Here is a 17,396-nt window from a genome sequence, read left to right as displayed (position 1 = left end):
AGAATCCGAAAGTAAGGGATTTTCGACGAATACGGAGCCGTACACTGTACGGAAATGCCACCGATCCTGACGGATACGAACAGGAATTTTTCTGTATTTTTGGCGGATACTGACGGATACATGCGGATTCGTGTAACGTATCCGACTATTTCCGCACCGGTATATGGAATATTTCCTGAAGAATCCGAAAGTAAGGGATTTTCGACGAATACGGAGCCGTACACTGTACGGAAATGCCACCGATCCTGACGGATACGAACAGGAATTTTTCTGTATTTTTGGCGGATACTGACGGATACATGCGGATTCGTGTAACGTATCCGACTATTTCCGCACCGGTATATGGAATATTTCCTGAAGAATCCGAAAGTAAGGGATTTGCGACGAATACGGAGCCGTACACTGTACGGAAATGCCACAGATCCTGACGGATGCGTACAGGGATTTTTCTGTATTTTGAAGAAAATGGTGAATACTGACGGATACAGGTGGACCCAACAACGAATCCGTAACGGATCCGACTAAGTGCTTGCATTCCTAATTTAACTATACCCAAAACATCATTTTGAATGACAGGAACTTTGGGAAAGCCTGTATGTAACACATGTATCATTTCATATCTCAACATAATGTATTTCTAAGTTCAAAAACTATCAAATACAATACAATACGGAAGTACTATGTGGCTAAATGATCCATTTCATTTGAGACAGGCTGAGGGACATCCACATACTCAAAGCACCACTGCATATGCAGGTTAATGTCGGTAAATTGGGGTTGTGCAAGCACAATGTTCTGAAAAATTATGAAATGTATTACAATTAACACCATCACAACATTGTGGTAATATTTACTACTGTATAGTGCCCTTGGACCAAAATTATCTACATGTTCTAAATATTCCACTAAAGTAATAAAAGCCTTATTTGTGGCCAGCTCTTCGTCTAAAAGCCATCAGATACAATTATTTCAAATACAGAGGTTGAAAATAGAAAGTAACATTATACTGTCTGAAGAACTCCCATGATGACACGCCACATTTTAAACGTAAGTAGCATATGCCGTGGAACTGCATGTGTATAATCGTCCTCTCCCCATTCTCTGACTACATCTGAGTTCACTTCTTCCATGCACTCTTGGTAAGGGACAGGCAAGGCTGATTTCTTCTGTATCTGCATGTTGGACTCAGCTTGGAGTCCATCTTGTGATGAACCAGTTCCTATATGATAAAACCAAATGATGAATAAATATCAATTCACGTATTTAAGGAACATGTCACATGATTTTGACATGGGCTTCGTTTCATCACAGCAGCTACAAAAAACACGGGACAATGGATATCCATCATGCCTCTCTCAGCTAACATTGAAGTGTACCGATGATGGACTTACCAAAGGAGCCTGAGGTACTCAGCAGCTGAGCATCTGACAGTTGATTGCTTTGTTCCCAGCCAAGGTCCTCACAATATGTGCTGCATTTGTGAAGGAAGTATCTGCCGATGCTGTACTGGATATATATATATATATAAATGGAAACAATGACAAATATTAAACATATCACATACTCGCATGTGTAAAAAAAATGAATCTGGGCATCGTTGAATTGACTACGTAAAACTTACATCTATAACTTGAATATGATATTGATCAAACATGCACAGCTATAACTGAAGGAAATAATCACTGAGGCACACTACTGCCTCCTTATAAGTTCTAGTTCACTATCCACAAACTGTGGGATCTTTGTGGGACAAATACTTATGACATTTTCTTCCCTTCCATATCTTTAATTATCTTTCCCTCCACTGCTTGCTATTTTGTATCTGAAACGTTAACCAGACACACATGTCTGCTGACCATTGGCAAGAATGAACAAATTGAAATTTTAAATTTCCTAGATCCTAACGCCGTAAAAGGGCAGGTCGGCTGGAGAATTCTTATGGTCATGCGAATGCGATGATATGTCAAGCCACAATAGGAGGATAACTGACGTCAAAACTAGTTAGAAACGGGAATTTTTCAATTTGTACTTACCAAAGGGCAGTCCCTCAAAATGATGAATCAACTCCCTACCAGCGTTTACAAGGGGGGAGGGGGGCGACGAATATTGCATGCACGAAGAAGACAACGTCGCAATTCCGTGCGTTTGAGTTTACACCGAATTCCCTTCGACTCTCAAGTCACTCAAAAATCACTGGTCGACCATGGTAGACTCTGGCGATGCCATGTTAAGCACAGAAGGTGATGAAACGCCGTTCTTGTCTGTGCTGTTAACCGAAAGAAAACCGTTAACGTTTGTCGCGCCCAGAAGTGTCTTGTGGGTAATTTGGATATCCGACACGAATCCGTGTTCCGTACACGTCAGGATCCGAGACAGCTCATGACTTCTAACATATTGGCAAATCTGAACTTCTAACATATTGGCAAATACATAAAAAAATGAAAGATCCGAGTAGATATTGTATCTGTACCCGAAACGTATCCAGACGTATACGGCATCAGAATTGCTGGATCTGAGGTGTTCCTGGTATTTGTCCGAATTTGCTCGGAAACGTTCCGTATCTGTACCCGAAACATATGAAGGATCCAGACGTATACGGCGCGGGAATTGTCGGATCTGAGGTGCATCGGATCCAATCGGAAACGTTCCGTATCTGCTATGATGCGCAATTCCGGATCTGTTGGATTCGTCAGGATCTGAGATCATGCCGCGTGCCGTGCAGTGTGTATTTGTTGGTCAGGATCCGAAGCAACTACCGACAAACAATCCGAACATCTCTGCCATATTGACAAATATCTAGAAACGAAGGATCCGCGCAACTATCCTCAGGTATCCGACGCGCATCACGGATCCAGACGTATACGGCGTCGGAATTGCCGGATCTGAGGTGTACCTGGTAATTGTCTGAATTTGCTCGGAAACGTTCCGTATCTGTACCCGAAACGTATGAAGGATCCAGACGTATACGGCGCCTGAATTGTCTGATCTGAGGTGCATCGGATCCAATCGGAAACGTTCCGTATCTGCTATGATGCGCAATTCCGGATCTGCTGGATTCGTCAGGAAATGAGATCATGCCGTGCCGTGTGTATTTATTCGTCAGGATCCGAAGCAACTACCGACATACAAACAATCCGAACATTCCAAATATCAAAAAACGAGGGATCCGCCCAAATATCTTCGGGTATCCGAGGCGCATCACGATTCCAGAAGAATACGGCGTCGGAATTGGTCGGATCTGCGGGCACCTCAGTATCCGAGCAGTGAACTGGGATTTTTCCGGATTCGCTCGGAAACGCCATGAGGCCCGATTCCGGATACGTCGGATCCGTCAGGATACGTGGCCATTTCGTGCAGTGTTGGGAATGGAGTTTCACACGGACTCACTCGACACAGGTGTGAGTGCCTAGCTTCGGTTAGGGGCGTCCTGTCAGATAGGCCGTTGAACGTATGTCCCGTGTTTGAGGAGAGCCACACCTCGAGAACGTTAAAGAACCCACTACACTTATCGAAAAGGAATAGGGGTCCTTCCCGGTGTGGGTGGATCAAACAAATCTTCTGTCCAGATATGAAACTTGTACTCTTCAATCCAAACTTGGTGTGTTTCGCCATGAAGCTGTTTGCCGAGCATGCAAACAAACAAATCCCTTATCTTTGTAACAAAATGTCACAGCTTTCCTATTGGTGAGAGAACATATGTTGCTATGCCTCCAGGTAGAAAGCATTAATACAAAAATTGCGGGGGAATTATGTTTTGACAATGTTCAAAAATGTGTACTAAACCCCTCTTCTGTCAATCGCCGCCGTTTCTGTGCATGCAAACTTTTTACATATGCCCATTTCCTGAAACTTGAACCTAAACCTGCTCGTCATGCAGGTGGAATCCCCCCCCCCCCTGCATAAATACTGGATCACCGGTCCCGACAATGGTTGAAGGTAGCAGTACACAGTATTTGTCTGTGACGTAGGGGTAAATAAATAGTGCGCCCTAAATCTTGGACCGTATGTTAACAAGTAAACGCGAAATTCAGCGAGGCATGAACTTTATTGGATGGTAGTATGATAAGTCGGCTTTTAGATCGTATGAGTAAGATTGTGAAGTTTGCCGATTCGGTGTATAAATGCGCGTGACATTGGAACTACCAGCCTGGGTGAGTCGGCTGCAGATCCGTATGACCTCGCATGACCCCATTTAAAAGAGGGCGCCAGAACGTAAAAAAACACATTTTTTTTTGTTTTATTTTCGGTTATATTGTAAAATGTACCCTCAATTTAAACGTATTAATTTGTCGTGCTTCCGAAATGCACAATAATTGTATTTTTTTGGCGTCGACATCAGTCAGTTTGCGTCCTTAATTATAGAAATCCCCATTGGCGAAATACTGTGTTCCGCCACCTTCAATCGTCTTTAACCCACCAATAATCGTCTTCCTCCCCGTCCACGAACAGTCGTATTTAACCAACCAACACGGAAGGTGCCAACGTAATCTTAGAATATTTTCCTTTCCGTCTCTTAATGCAGTTCCATTGAGAGAGAGAGAGAGAGAGAGAGAGAGAGAGAGAGAGAGAGAGAGAGAGAGAGAGAGAAAGAGAAAGAAAAAGAGAGACAGGCATATCAGCTATGACACTGAGAACAAAACCTTTCTAACACACGAACACACCTGTTTATCTTGTTGAAGTTAAAAATAATTTTGATTTTCGTTGACCGAATTCCTTTCCATATTTATATAGACGAATCGTTGAACAGAAGGGAGGGAAGTAAGCCCTGGTACGATCGATGGCGGCATTCGTGAATTACGGTGACTCGACCGGAATCGACATTTCTGCCATATTTCAAAGTACATGTAGATGAACAATTTTACTTTTGCCTGTATAGTATATGTTTAGTTGTTTCTAAAGCCTTGCCTGTGCCCAGCATGATGTTTTTCAACGAGGCAACGGCTTATGGCTTGTCAGGAAGAATTACAATTCCTAATTAACATTGCTGCCGACGATGTGGACCCATGACGATTGAAAGTAAAAAAAAAATGCTTTCTCTCTCTCTCTCTCTCTCTCTAGATACGACTGGATGCTTGACAATTTTGTTACACACTGAAGGGTAAATGCGATAAACATAGAATAAATGATTCGCTGACATTACTTGTAGTTTCATTACGAACACGTACATGAAAAACATGTATCATAACTAAGGATCTAAGGGGGGGGGGACCCCATGAACAAGAGTTCGGAGACCTCATATCGCCATGAAATATTCTGATTATGCAAATGATTCCCACATTTACATAATCGATGATTGACCATGTACACCTTTAACTAACTTGCGCATGTCGCATTTACCACTTAGATGAATAATTGCACTTTTGTATTAATCATGCAAATTTGAATTCATTTGCATAATCGGTATCTGTTAATGTTCCGCCTGCTATAAAATACATATGTTACGTGTATTTGAGTCCTACAATGGTAAGAAAACAGCACATAGATATTTTCCTCATTAATTATGCAAGTTAGGTTCCAATTGGCATTATTTACTCTCCCTTGCGTACCTGTCTAAGCTACCTGCAAACTAAATATCATGAAAATCGTCGTTCCTTTGTTCAGTTATTCTCCTTGGACGATGTTGACAAAAACGCCCCTGCAGTTTCAGAACAACCTGCACCACCTGTTGCGTTCATCCCAAGCTACCTTCCACTAAAAAATCAAGACCATAACACGTCCAGGTAAAAAGATACAAAATACGGATGTTCTGCTGTAGTACCAAGGTCATATACCAGGGGACACAAAACCGACCATGACTTTTTTCTTTCCAACACCTACCCTCATACCAAATATCATCTTAACCAGAGGTGTTATACAGGATACAGAAATATGAAAGCACACACACACACACACATGCTCACACGACTATATCTTCATTTTCCATGGAGATAATAAGAACATAATGGTTTACAACATGATTGCGACGGACCACGAATTATTGCAGATGTAGTAAACATTGCTAGGGTTAGGGTTAGGGGTACAGTCAAAATGCCGAATCCTGGCCAAAACTGAGCCATGGCGAAAGGATACACAATACACAACCCAATCACTACCTTCGATCTTATCACAGGCGTAGTGATTTTTGGGCTCGGGTCATGTTTGGGGTTGAAGTTAGGGCTCGGGTTAGGGTAAGCGTTAGGATTAGGGTTTGGGTTAGGTATAAGGAATAAAGGACATTTTAAAGTGGTTTATGGTTAGAGGCGGAATGATACCGACCTTATCACTACTGTTTGGACTGATCACATGCGTAGTGATTTCGAGTTTTGCTTACCCTATAGGGTCATCGCCTACCATGTGCTTACCCTTCGTGGTAATTGGGTTTTCTCATGCCTGCCCAAATTATTTTCAAATGTGGGAAAATGTTATGTCAGCAAAAGATCTTTTGTTGCATCTGGTTCTTGTTAGACGCTCACGTTACTCACCCCGGGACATTGTACCTTCCTTATTAAAATGTGCCGAGTGACATAGAACCTTGAATTATAATATCATCTAATGAATTAGGGTTCGGGTTAGAGATAGGTATGAGGTTAGACCCTCATGGGAATACCATAACGCTGGGGCTCAAATGTCCTTTCCATGGGTTATGTATGGCAAGGGGGAGGGGGACAAAACGTCATGTCAATTGCAAGAGTTAGGGAATCGAATGTGGGTCAAGTGCGGTACGATTACGCTATATGTTCCCGCTTTATACGACGTAACACGCTTCTCTTGTTGCACGAGCTCTGAGCAGCGTACTTTACAGTACCTTGAGATGAGATCACTAAGATCGACTTGGTTATGCCCGCTGACCACGTAAGAGAACCAGAAAGATCTAGTTCGAGAAACGAGAATGCTGGCAAGGCGTGGGTTTGTTTCCTATGAAAGATCAGAGGAAACAAATCCACGCCTTGCCAGCATTCAGCAGCTTACTGCTCAGTTCGCTGTATTATCGGCTGGCCATCCTGTGACTCGTAGTGTTGGAAGAAGCTGGATTTAACGCCAGTGGTATAAACTCACTGGTAGATGACGAATCCGGCAGAGGGATCACGGTGTGATAGGCAAACAACGACAGGACATCTATGAGTCCGGAAGACGACAAGGAACCGTAAGTAACAGTAGACATTGCGTACGACATGTATCATAACAGTTATCACAAATTAAAGTTAAGGGAGTTTAAAAAAAACCCAAGCTGTTGTTATCCTGTTGTGTTAAGAAAGGAGCTGCAAAGTATACATCTGGCATCGATTATGGTTGCTTGTCTGGAGAGGAGACCAAACATTCCAAGGGCGCCACAGGGCACAAGTGAATAAATAAGCTGTCTCGTGTTCTGGTTTCGGGGTTCGTGTTAGTTGTACGTGTATTCAGCTCCGTCCATAACACAAAATATGACAGTTTGGCTATTTTTGAACCCTCTTAGGGTTGTCGGGTTAGGGTTAGGGTTGTCGGGTTGGGGTAAGAGTTGTCGGGTTAGGGTAAGGGGGTAAGGGGGTAAGGGGTTAGGGGGTTAGGGGGTTAGGGTTAAGGTTAAGGTTAGTGAAGTGTCTTGGTCCAGGGTTAAGCCGTCGGGCCGCCCAGGTCAGTTTGTCATGCCCTACCTTCAAGTTCAAGTTCATGGTCAAGGTCATTGTGTTATGGTTCGGGTTAGTCTCAGGGTTAGGTTAGGGTCTTGTAGCCTGGGTGCCATCCTATTTCTACCGGGGCTCCTACACTCGCTTCCCTCAAAAAATAGTCTGGGATCGCTGGACCCGCTTCCGTTTGGATTTTGAATCAGGTAATGAAGGCGTCACGTGATGCACGCTGGGCGGGGCCTCTTCCGATTGGATGACCCCTGGATGACCCTTTCATACTGCGAGCCAATCAGATCGCCTTGTTATTCACGTGACCATGTTGTTGTGTTGGTCTTAGAAATCTGCCGCGAAATTCACACATGTACTCGAGTACAGGCATTTCTTGTAGCAAGATGTTTTTTACGAGCTGGTTTCCGCCAGATTATCGCAAAATCGTCATAGTAACACATCTTAGCAACTCCGTGTTACAAGGGACAGCATGTCGTGCGAGGAAATCTCCAGAAAGCCCGGCATTTTACCGCGATGTCGGCACAACAGTCGGCGGGGAAAGACTCCACTTTACCCTGCGAACTATGCCGACTTTTGTCGATTCTGTGGCCTCAATCTTCGCCCAAATCGACAGTTGGCTGGTTGTTACGATATTTTCGCCCCGCCCAAGGAGCCTAAGGAAGGGGAGGCTAAGGAGCCGTCACTTTTTGAGAGACTTTCTGAGATCGGCGTTGTCCTGGTTCAAAGGGAAGGGGCTTCGCATCGGATGTGCAAGAAGTGCTTCTCAAACATCAAGCACATCGAGAAGGGTTTACGCTTTCTGAAACCCTGGCAACAAATCCACGACAGAGATTTCAAGCCGACAACAACGACAACGGACGCATCCCTGAGACAGCAGACTCCCACGAAACAGACAACGGTCCCAGAAAATCAGGCGGCGCTAGCAAAAACGCCGGAGGCCGTCGAGAATGAGAAGCGTCTGCGCGAGCCGACTCCCTCCGGATCCAAAACACCAAGAGCGGTGAAGAAGCTTTGTAGTACAAGTAGCGCAAGGGGATTGCAAGTTGCGTTACAAAGTAGCGCACGGAGACTGCAAGAACCTCGCGCTAGAACCAGCGATACAAAGGTCAGTAGCTTATATATTTTGTCTACCAAATTGAAGATGAGGTTTCAAGCCGCCAGTTTCGATCTACTACTTTTTACTAGATATTTGTTGTCGTCACGTTTTGTGTTGATTTTGTTTACTAGTATCACCAACCACTCCCACACACATCCCTTCTGTAATTTTCCTCTATATACCCTAGATGAATTGTCGAATCGATCTGTTTATTATTCATTTAGATTAATTTTCATTGAAATCATGGACCATGCTAGTTTACTATCAGTCAAAATGATGACAATTACTTGTATTCTTGTGTGAACATAATTTCTTATGAACCATAATACGTACGCACACACAAAAATAGAAATCACCAAAATTTTGCTATCATTTGTAGAGCGTTGAATATATATCCCACTGTGAGTAGAACTAGAAGTCAGACTCTGTATACATGAGAACACAGAGCTCTACGCTAGTATTACAGCTACAAGATAACTTTGGTGTTTATAAATGTAGATTTCCTAGCATTTGAATAGCACTGAAAAATGTATATTCCTCATGAAATTGGACAAACTGACTATAGCTAGAGCCATACAATTCTACATTTTCAGCATTGCCAGGAAATGAAGAAAAACAAAACATATACTAGTATTTTTTGCCTTTGTTGTGACCAGTACTTACATGTAGCTTGGTTGCACAAAATGTAAAATAAGTCTTCGTTCATTCATTGTACAGTTTTAAAAGCTTTTATTGTATATGGTACATTGCTAACCTTGCATCACCTAATATGAGAATTTAAATCATTATGATATAGATTAATTGACTGAGAGACATATGTTCCTTTCAGGTCACAGTGACATATCCGTCGAGGAAGGACAAGCCTTCTAACTTCCCCTGCAAGGAAGATGTTGCAGGGATAGTAGAGAACCTTGCGAAAGGCCAGGTGAAGGCTGCAGCTCGCCTCATGATGACGTGCGACAGCCTGTCTTAAGAGCTGAAGAGCCAAATGCTGCACATCGTGGAGACAGAGTGCAGGAACTTGACTTCCACTGAAAACAAGTTCCTCCTCAACAGATGCACTGCCCAAGATCTACAACAGTTCTCGCTCACATCTCTTCACAGTGACTTGGAGAGGTTGGCACCATTTGCTCTTTCTGTCCTAGACACCATCTCTAAGCAGTCGATATCACACTCAAGTGCCAGTGCAGCTGTGGCACTCCGTGGCCGGGACAAAAGACTGTCAGGGTTCTCCTACTACATCAACTCTGTGTTACATCATGGGGGGGCGAAGACAGCTGTTTTCAACCGCTTAAGTAAGCTGGGCATTACAACAAGTAAATGTAATGCACGGCGCAAGCAAGAGGAGATGGCTAAGACATGTGGACAAGGACTATTCGAACTGAAGAAGAACATAGAACAATATCATACAACACAAGGGCTACAACAAGGCACCAATGAGGAAGCTGACAACCCAGCAATATCCACCGGTCAGGTCTCTAGTCAAGACATGGAAGCTGACAAGCCAGCAATGCCCACCGGTCAGGTCACTAGTCAAGACATGGAAGCTGACAACCCAGTAATGCCCACCGGTCAGGTCACTAGTCAAGACATGGAAGCTGACAACCCAGTAATGCCCACCGGTCAGGTCACTAGTCAAGACATGGAAGCTGACAACCCAGCAATGCCCACCGGTCAGGTTACTAGTCAAGACATGGAAGCTGACAACCCAGCAATGCCCACCGGTCAGGTCACTAGTCAAGACATGGAAGCTGACAACCCAGCAATGCCCACCGGTCAGGTTACTAGTCAAGACATGGAAGCTGACAACCCAGCAATGCCCACCGGTCAGGTCACTAGTCAAGACATGGAAGCTGACAACCCAGCAATGCCCACCGGTCAGGTCACTAGTCAAGACATGGAAGATTTAGAGGTTGGTTTTTTGGACATCTCCCTGGATGATGAAGACCCTCTCCCGGAGCCACAGCCAGCACCTCCATCGTCACCACCACCAACATTTACCATTGTTTTTGATAACCTTGACTTCAACGTTCAAACACACCACCAATCCCAAACCAACAGGAACAAATCAATTCACTGGGTACACCACACAGCAGTACAAGACCGGATATCAGCTCACCACCTGCCTGATGACCAACCTATCAAGCCACTGCCATTGTATGACATTAAGGATTCACTCCCCACCCCGGACACCTTTGCTCACCTGCGAAGAGAGTTTGTCGTCATTGGAAGCCGCATCCTCACCAGACATGTGCCAGCATTCCATCAGTTCTCCTCCGTCGTTGTCAACCACATCCCTCATCAATACTCTGACATCATGTCCCAGCCATCCACTGAGGTAAGCTGACACTTCATAGGCTAGAAAATGACTTACCTGCTGACATGTCACCTATTCTACATATTTATAGCCTGGGTACGATCATCACTTTTGACATCAGTGTGAGACTCAATAAATCAGCATCAAACCTATGTTACCATCTCTGATATGCCATCTTGTATGCATGTACATGTATTTTGAATTGATAGGATGATACTGTATGGGAGGTCCTTTTTTAGGGTAAAGCCATCCTATTTCTACCGGGGCTCCTACACTCGCTACCCTTAGCGTAGGAAGTGTAAGAGCCCCGGTAGAAATAGGATGGCACCCAGGCTACTCTCATACACTATATTATTCTCTAGGTAGACCTGATAGTAATAAATGGCACTCAGACTATTTTTTACTTAAAATCTACTCGTGTATAATTGTTAAGGGTGTGTACTCTTTCATTTCCAGTTCAATTAATGAATAAATGTGCATGAATTATCAAGTGCATTGTCATTTTCTTGGTGTAAAAGGACTTTGATGTAAGAAAGGTAGACAAGGTAGTGTACACAAAGGTACCATCGTAGTCAATTAATATGCCATTAGAGTAGTGAATTACAGCAGGACATATTTCTTATTTACAGTTTTCTCTTGGGCTCCTTTTCAAGAATGAAACTGTCACTGGAGATCTTGTGGATGTACTCCAGCATATGCAGAGAGAGTAAGTGTCTGTAACAGCCATGGATATGTAGACAATATGTTTTCCAAATGTCTCAATTCCTGGGTGCAAGGCATACTGACTCACTGTGTCACATTCACAGTGAGTAGGTATTGCCCAATCCAGAAGTACAGAATTTACAATTTTGATTTGTGTAACTGTAAGCCTTGTTTGCTTCACTGCTGTTAAGTACATCTCAGAGTTGTGTAAGCCTTGTGTGCTTCACTGCTGTAAAAAACTGATAGAAATCTGTGTGCTGCACTCATGTTAAAACAATGTATTACTGTTACCGTGTAATGTATAGAGATTCTTTTAACTGCTTCTAGTTCTCCAGAAATTGGTTTAACTTGTCGCTTAAGTTTATTTGACAACTCTTTTATACATGCACCTTTCCCTGACCTTACTTGAATACCAGAAGAATTAGCCTGGGTGCCATCCAGTTTTTGTACCAGGGCTCATTCGCTACCCTTCCTATTTCTACCGGGGCTCCTAAGGGTAGCGAATGTAGGAGCCCCGGTAGAACTAGGGTGGCACCCAGGATAAGAAGAATGACTTCTTCTTAAGTCAACAAATAAAAGTCCCTACAGTAGATTTACTACAAATTTACAACATGGTTTTATCCCCTTCGTTGTTGCAGGTACGTTCCAAGAACACCATCAGGACTCCAGCCTATCTTTGTAGGGGGAGACCGCCTGTCTGAAGGATGCAGCAGGAACATACAGTGGTCTTTTGGCGAGGGAGAGAGTGAAGAGGACAGACTGGATGGCCTTAACTTCTTCTTCTTGGACTGGCATGCCGTCAGAAATGCATTTGGGGTGAGTTGGATCATGTAATACAACACTGCTGTAAACTGTCTTTTTTTTTCTGGAAAAATATGAATTTTAAGTCAAATTGGGGAATTCTTAGGTTTCCCGAGGGACGAAATTACTGTTAGACAGGTCACAGTTGCTTAGGAGGCATATGTCAGGGCAGGGGGTGCTCCACCCCTGTTCCCCCTTTAGATGAACCTCTATGTATTGTGTAACACAGCTACATACAACTATGGTATATCAAATGCTGATGTGAAGCATGTCATGGTCATGTCTCATGATCAAACTGTTACTTTCCCCTATATTTCTTTGCAATTTTCTTGTATTTGTGACACAACTGCAATGGAAACCATTCAACACACCAAACAAATAACATCATTTTTTAAACATTTCATTCACATTTTCATACATTTGATTTCTACTTACCGGTACTAATATATATCAAGCAACAAAACATTTCATTGAAAAATACTTGAAATGCAGTATGTGTACATATTGATGCATTTCCCAGTATTTGTAACAAGGTCATTCACCATACTCACTTAAGATAAAAATAAATCCATCAAAGTATTAATGAGTCATTCATCTCTAATTGCAGATACACGAGAAAGTGTTCATGAAAGAGGCCTCTGCTCGAGACCATGGTACCTTCTATGCTAACCTGAACAAAATCCAGAGCAGCAACGCTAAGAAGGGACCGCATGCACAGTACAACGCATATAAAGAAGCGGCGCACATAGATACCTGTGCGCTGTTCATCGCTGCAAGCCTGGACCACTTTGGAATGGACAATCCAACAGGTGAATAGTGTACACTCGTGCATGATAGTATTTGCCCCCTTCCATACAATGCTGTGTGTTCTTGTCATGCACATGCTTTGTTCAATGTTATACATGTAGTACAATTTACCCAGGCATAATTCAATACGTACAATATAATGTTTCTTTTAGTGGCACACTACCAGCCTTACATTATTGAGCTGGCCTGGGTAACTTAAACATGAAGTTTATAAATTGTTATGAACCTAATTACATGTGATTATATAGCATTTTTTCACTGCTGTTCTTTCAGATGAGCCAGAGAACCTCATCCCTTCATGTGTGAGGGAGGGTACAAAAGAAGAGAAACGAAAATGGTTCAACGACCAAGTCACTGAGATCGTGGACAAGTTCATCATGTCGGAGGAACAAATCAACCTGGCTGACCTCCAAGATGGTGTCGCTCGGGCGGCAAGGCCCAGACAGAGGGAGCGACACAGCTGCCGTGAACCAGGCTGTCCCCGTACCTTTGTGTATGTTAAATGTTGGCTTGACCATGAAATAACTGAACATGGCCTGGATTTTGGAGAGCAAAACCAACAGGAAGAGTCCACTTCTAAGCCACCTCCTTGTGACTACAAAAAACAGCACACTGAGGCAAGGCTTAGCTTTGGGCTCTTCCTGGAGGATATGCTAGATGCAATCAGGGAGGGTGACGGGGAGAGGTTGATGAGGCTGTATAGAGTAGCTCTGTTGTACTACCACGCCTATGGCCACACACAGTATTCATACAGCACCTTGCTATTAACTGTACAGCTAAACGCAGTCCTGACACCTGCAATGGCACACAGGCTGACGTGGAACCGGTTTTACAATGGAAAGGGGGGGAAGGGCAAGAACATCCCATTGGATTTGCACCTGGAACACATGAACAACTTCCTGAAGTCTTTTCTTAAGGGATTGGGGCCAAACTTGACCGAACGTAGTGCCAATAGGATAAGCAGGTCGCTGGGTTGCCTTAAGGATATATTGCAGAGAACAGATGAAGAACTTGGAGTTGTAACCCCCTCAGGGTACCACCACAAAGGCAACCTAACTCAGAATATCCACTCATTGGTAGCAGTTATCAGAGAAGCAGATTTGTTCACGTACACCCCTGGCAGGGCATTCAGTGCCTTTCCTGCTTTTAGCAGGAATCTTTTTGCAAAAATCAAGTTTGACAAAATGTGGGACTGGATTAAAGACAGGCTGAAACTGTGGGCCCCAAGATACTTCTGAATAGATACTTTTGGGTTAAGCTGTCATTATGGTGATACGCTGAGGGACCTACAACTCCAAGCTCTTCAACTGTTCTCTGTGATATGAACCTATACTGTGTATGGTTTAAAGTTTGATGTTATCTTAGCTTTCTTAATCTGAGTCATCGATCCACAGTGCGCTGAAGTCAATGCCATCAAAGAAATCATCAGGTACATCAAAGTAGCCAGTAAAGTACATGTCAGGTACATGGATGGATTCTAAAACAGATGGTTCAGGTTCGGCAATGTCTCCAAAAACTTCATACATGATTCGAAGTATCTCTTGCGCGTGTTGTGCACTATACACAGGAAAGTGTGTCTTAATGTAATCAATGTCAAAGAGGTGGTCGCACTTTGTAACAACAGCTTCTATCAGCTCATCACCAAAACCTGAACATGCTGCAGAACTGGAATATAGATATGTTGTGTTTGCAAGCAGTAGAGACTTGTATTCCTGTAACGATTCTCTAACCATGATCCTGTCCTTATCAGCTACTTCTCTGAATCTAGCTGGCAGTTTTACAGTGTTTTGGAAGGATTCTGATCGTGGAAACTGTTCGTTACAACCTTCATCAGCACATGTACATGTTTTGTGGCAATGTGTGCAACACCTGTGACCTGGTGTTACACTTACAGGTGTGTCTTCAAAGAAACAGTATAATCCTTTACGGATACAGTCAGTTGGATTCGTTTTGACAAATGTTTTAACTGCTTGGTCTACTTGGGCCATATATCCACCATGGTAGTACACCACTGCTTCTGCTTGTGATCCATCACGACCAGCTCTTCCAACTTGTTGTAGTATGGTTTCTGTGTCCTTTGCTGGTCCCAGCAGGATTACATATGACACGTGTGGAAAGTTCATCCCCATCCCTAGTGCAGTTGTTGCTATGACTACCCTACAATTTCCATTACCCCCAAAAGATGAGATGACATTCTCTTTATATTTAGGTAGAGTGTCCTTGTGGTACATTGAAACCAAGATGTTTCTTGTTCTTTTCTCAGGGTCTCTGTCCACCCACATGTAATCTGATAGCAGAGCCTTAAAGTAATGGAACACCAAGCCAGTTGCATATATGGAACGAACATATATAATAACATACGGAGCAGCAGCTCCCTTGTCCTTTAGCATCTTAGCAACCCAGTCAAGACAAGTCAATTGTTTAAATGGATCATTTGGCACCTTGACTACACCAAGTCTGATGTTTTCCTTGTTGGGGGAGATGAGTATAGTCTGCGCTCCCTGCATGTTCAGGAGGTTGATGACTCTTCCTCTTGATGTAGAGTCTACTGAAGCAGTCAATGCCAGGACAGGGGTTCCTGTAATTTAGTGTAAAAAGAACCAACTATATCAACACCAATTGTTTCTATCAGTATTGGATGAATTTGACTGCATTGATATGGATGTAACAAAGGTGTAAATACAAGAGAAATGATATACATTTGTATTTGTAAAACCTGTAAACAATGAGCTATATTAGGACAGTACAATAGAAACTCAGTGAAAATGTATATTCTACAAGAACAACAAGGACCAGTACATTTATTATTTTGGTGAAAAATCCTATACATGTAGTTTCAAGTTTATATTTTGGTGAAAAATCCTATACATGTAGTTTCAAGTTTATATTTTGGTGAAAAATCCTAACCATGTAGTTTCAAGTTTAACATTTGGAGCAAACGCAACTTCGATTGTTAGAGTTTAGACTTTGAGAAACTGTAGCATTGTACAAAATGTTGTTGTAATATTACTAATAAACTTACCTTCTTTGACAAGTGACCGCAGCTCACCCAACTGACTGTAGCTTTGTCGAAATGCCTCTGATTTTTTCGAACCTTCTCCCCTGCAATACAAAAATTAATGCTAAATTAAGTTTTGCAAGATATCAACGTTTAAGTGAAAATAAAAGTCATATACAGTGTTTTGTGCAGAAGGAAAATACAAGAAGAAAATTGGAACACAAACGAGTCGACGTTACATTTATATCAGGTTTGGTCTTGTTTCATTTGCGGTCGTATATTTTATCTTTCGGTAGATTAAAATCAAGTTGATATGGCACGCATTTGACATAAATTTGGCAAGTTAAGAAATGGAAAACACGTAGAAAACATACCATTTGTACGTTGTGTGAGCTTCGTCGACAACGATGCCGACGATGTTGTCTCGACACCGGGGAGACGCCAACATGTCCCTCCATTTCTTGTTGCGAATCCAGCTCTCAGGGTTAGGGTTAGGGTTAGGGTTAGGGTTAGGGTTAGGGTTAGGGTTAGGGTTAGGGTTAGGGTTAGGGTTAGGGTTAGGGTTAGGGTTAGGGTTAGGGTTAGGGTTAGGGTTAGGGTTAGGGTTAGGGTTAGGGTTAGGGTTAGGGTTAGGGTTAGGGTTAGGGTTAGGGTTAGGGTTAGGGTTAGGGTTAGGGTTAGGGTTAGGGTTAGGGTTAGGGTTAGGGTTAGGGTTAGGGTTAGGGTTAGGGTTAGGGTTAGGGTTAGGGTTAGGGTTAGGGTTAGGGTTAGGGTTAGGGTTAGGGTTAGGGTTAGGGTTAGGGTTAGGGTTAGGGTTAGGGTTAGGGTTAGGGTTAGGGTTAGGGTTAGGGTTAGGGTTAGGGTTAGGGTTAGGGTTAGGGTTAGGGTTAGGGTTAGGGTTAGGGTTAGGGTTAGGGTTAGGGTTAGGGTTAGGGTTAGGGTTAGGGTTAGGGTTAGGGTTAGGGTTAGGGTTAGGGTTAGGGTTAGGGTTAGGGTTAGGGTTAGGGTTAGGGTTAGGGTTAGGGTTAGGGTTAGGGTTAGGGTTAGGGTTAGGGTTAGGGTTAGGGTTAGGGTTAGGGT

The 17,396-nt window shown here is 43.1% G+C and overlaps 2 protein-coding genes and 1 long non-coding RNA gene across 3 annotated transcripts; 1 reads left to right on the top strand and 2 right to left on the bottom strand.

Annotated features, from left to right (window-relative positions):
* Positions 1-432: 432 nt before the first annotated feature.
* On the bottom strand, positions 433-3,356 carry LOC136432141 (uncharacterized). Its single transcript, XR_010755460.1, has 3 exons — positions 2,034-3,356; positions 1,392-1,506; positions 433-1,219 (listed from the first exon to the last, which is right to left on the bottom strand). It is a non-coding gene; the product is annotated as an uncharacterized lncRNA (long non-coding RNA).
* Positions 3,357-7,693: 4,337 nt separating this feature from the next.
* Positions 7,694-16,376, top strand: LOC136432138 (uncharacterized). The gene is made up of 5 exons (XM_066423143.1): positions 7,694-11,029; positions 11,638-11,714; positions 12,349-12,526; positions 13,119-13,320; positions 13,592-16,376. Exons 1-5 carry the CDS (start codon positions 9,680-9,682, stop codon positions 14,554-14,556), a joined length of 2,772 nt encoding a protein of 923 aa, XP_066279240.1. The 5' UTR covers positions 7,694-9,679; the 3' UTR covers positions 14,557-16,376.
* On the bottom strand, positions 12,896-16,795 carry LOC136432139 (uncharacterized). The gene is made up of 3 exons (XM_066423144.1): positions 16,691-16,795; positions 16,341-16,420; positions 12,896-15,896 (listed from the first exon to the last, which is right to left on the bottom strand). The coding sequence occupies exons 1-3, from the start codon at positions 16,762-16,764 to the stop codon at positions 14,689-14,691; spliced, it is 1,362 nt and encodes a 453-aa protein (XP_066279241.1). The 5' UTR covers positions 16,765-16,795; the 3' UTR covers positions 12,896-14,688.
* Positions 16,796-17,396: the final 601 nt, after the last annotated feature.

The sequence above is a fragment of the Branchiostoma lanceolatum genome, chromosome 4 (assembly GCF_035083965.1).
Source record: "Branchiostoma lanceolatum isolate klBraLanc5 chromosome 4, klBraLanc5.hap2, whole genome shotgun sequence".
Taxonomy (NCBI): Eukaryota; Metazoa; Chordata; class Leptocardii; order Amphioxiformes; family Branchiostomatidae; genus Branchiostoma; species Branchiostoma lanceolatum.
This window is presented reverse-complemented; position numbering and strand designations above follow the sequence as displayed.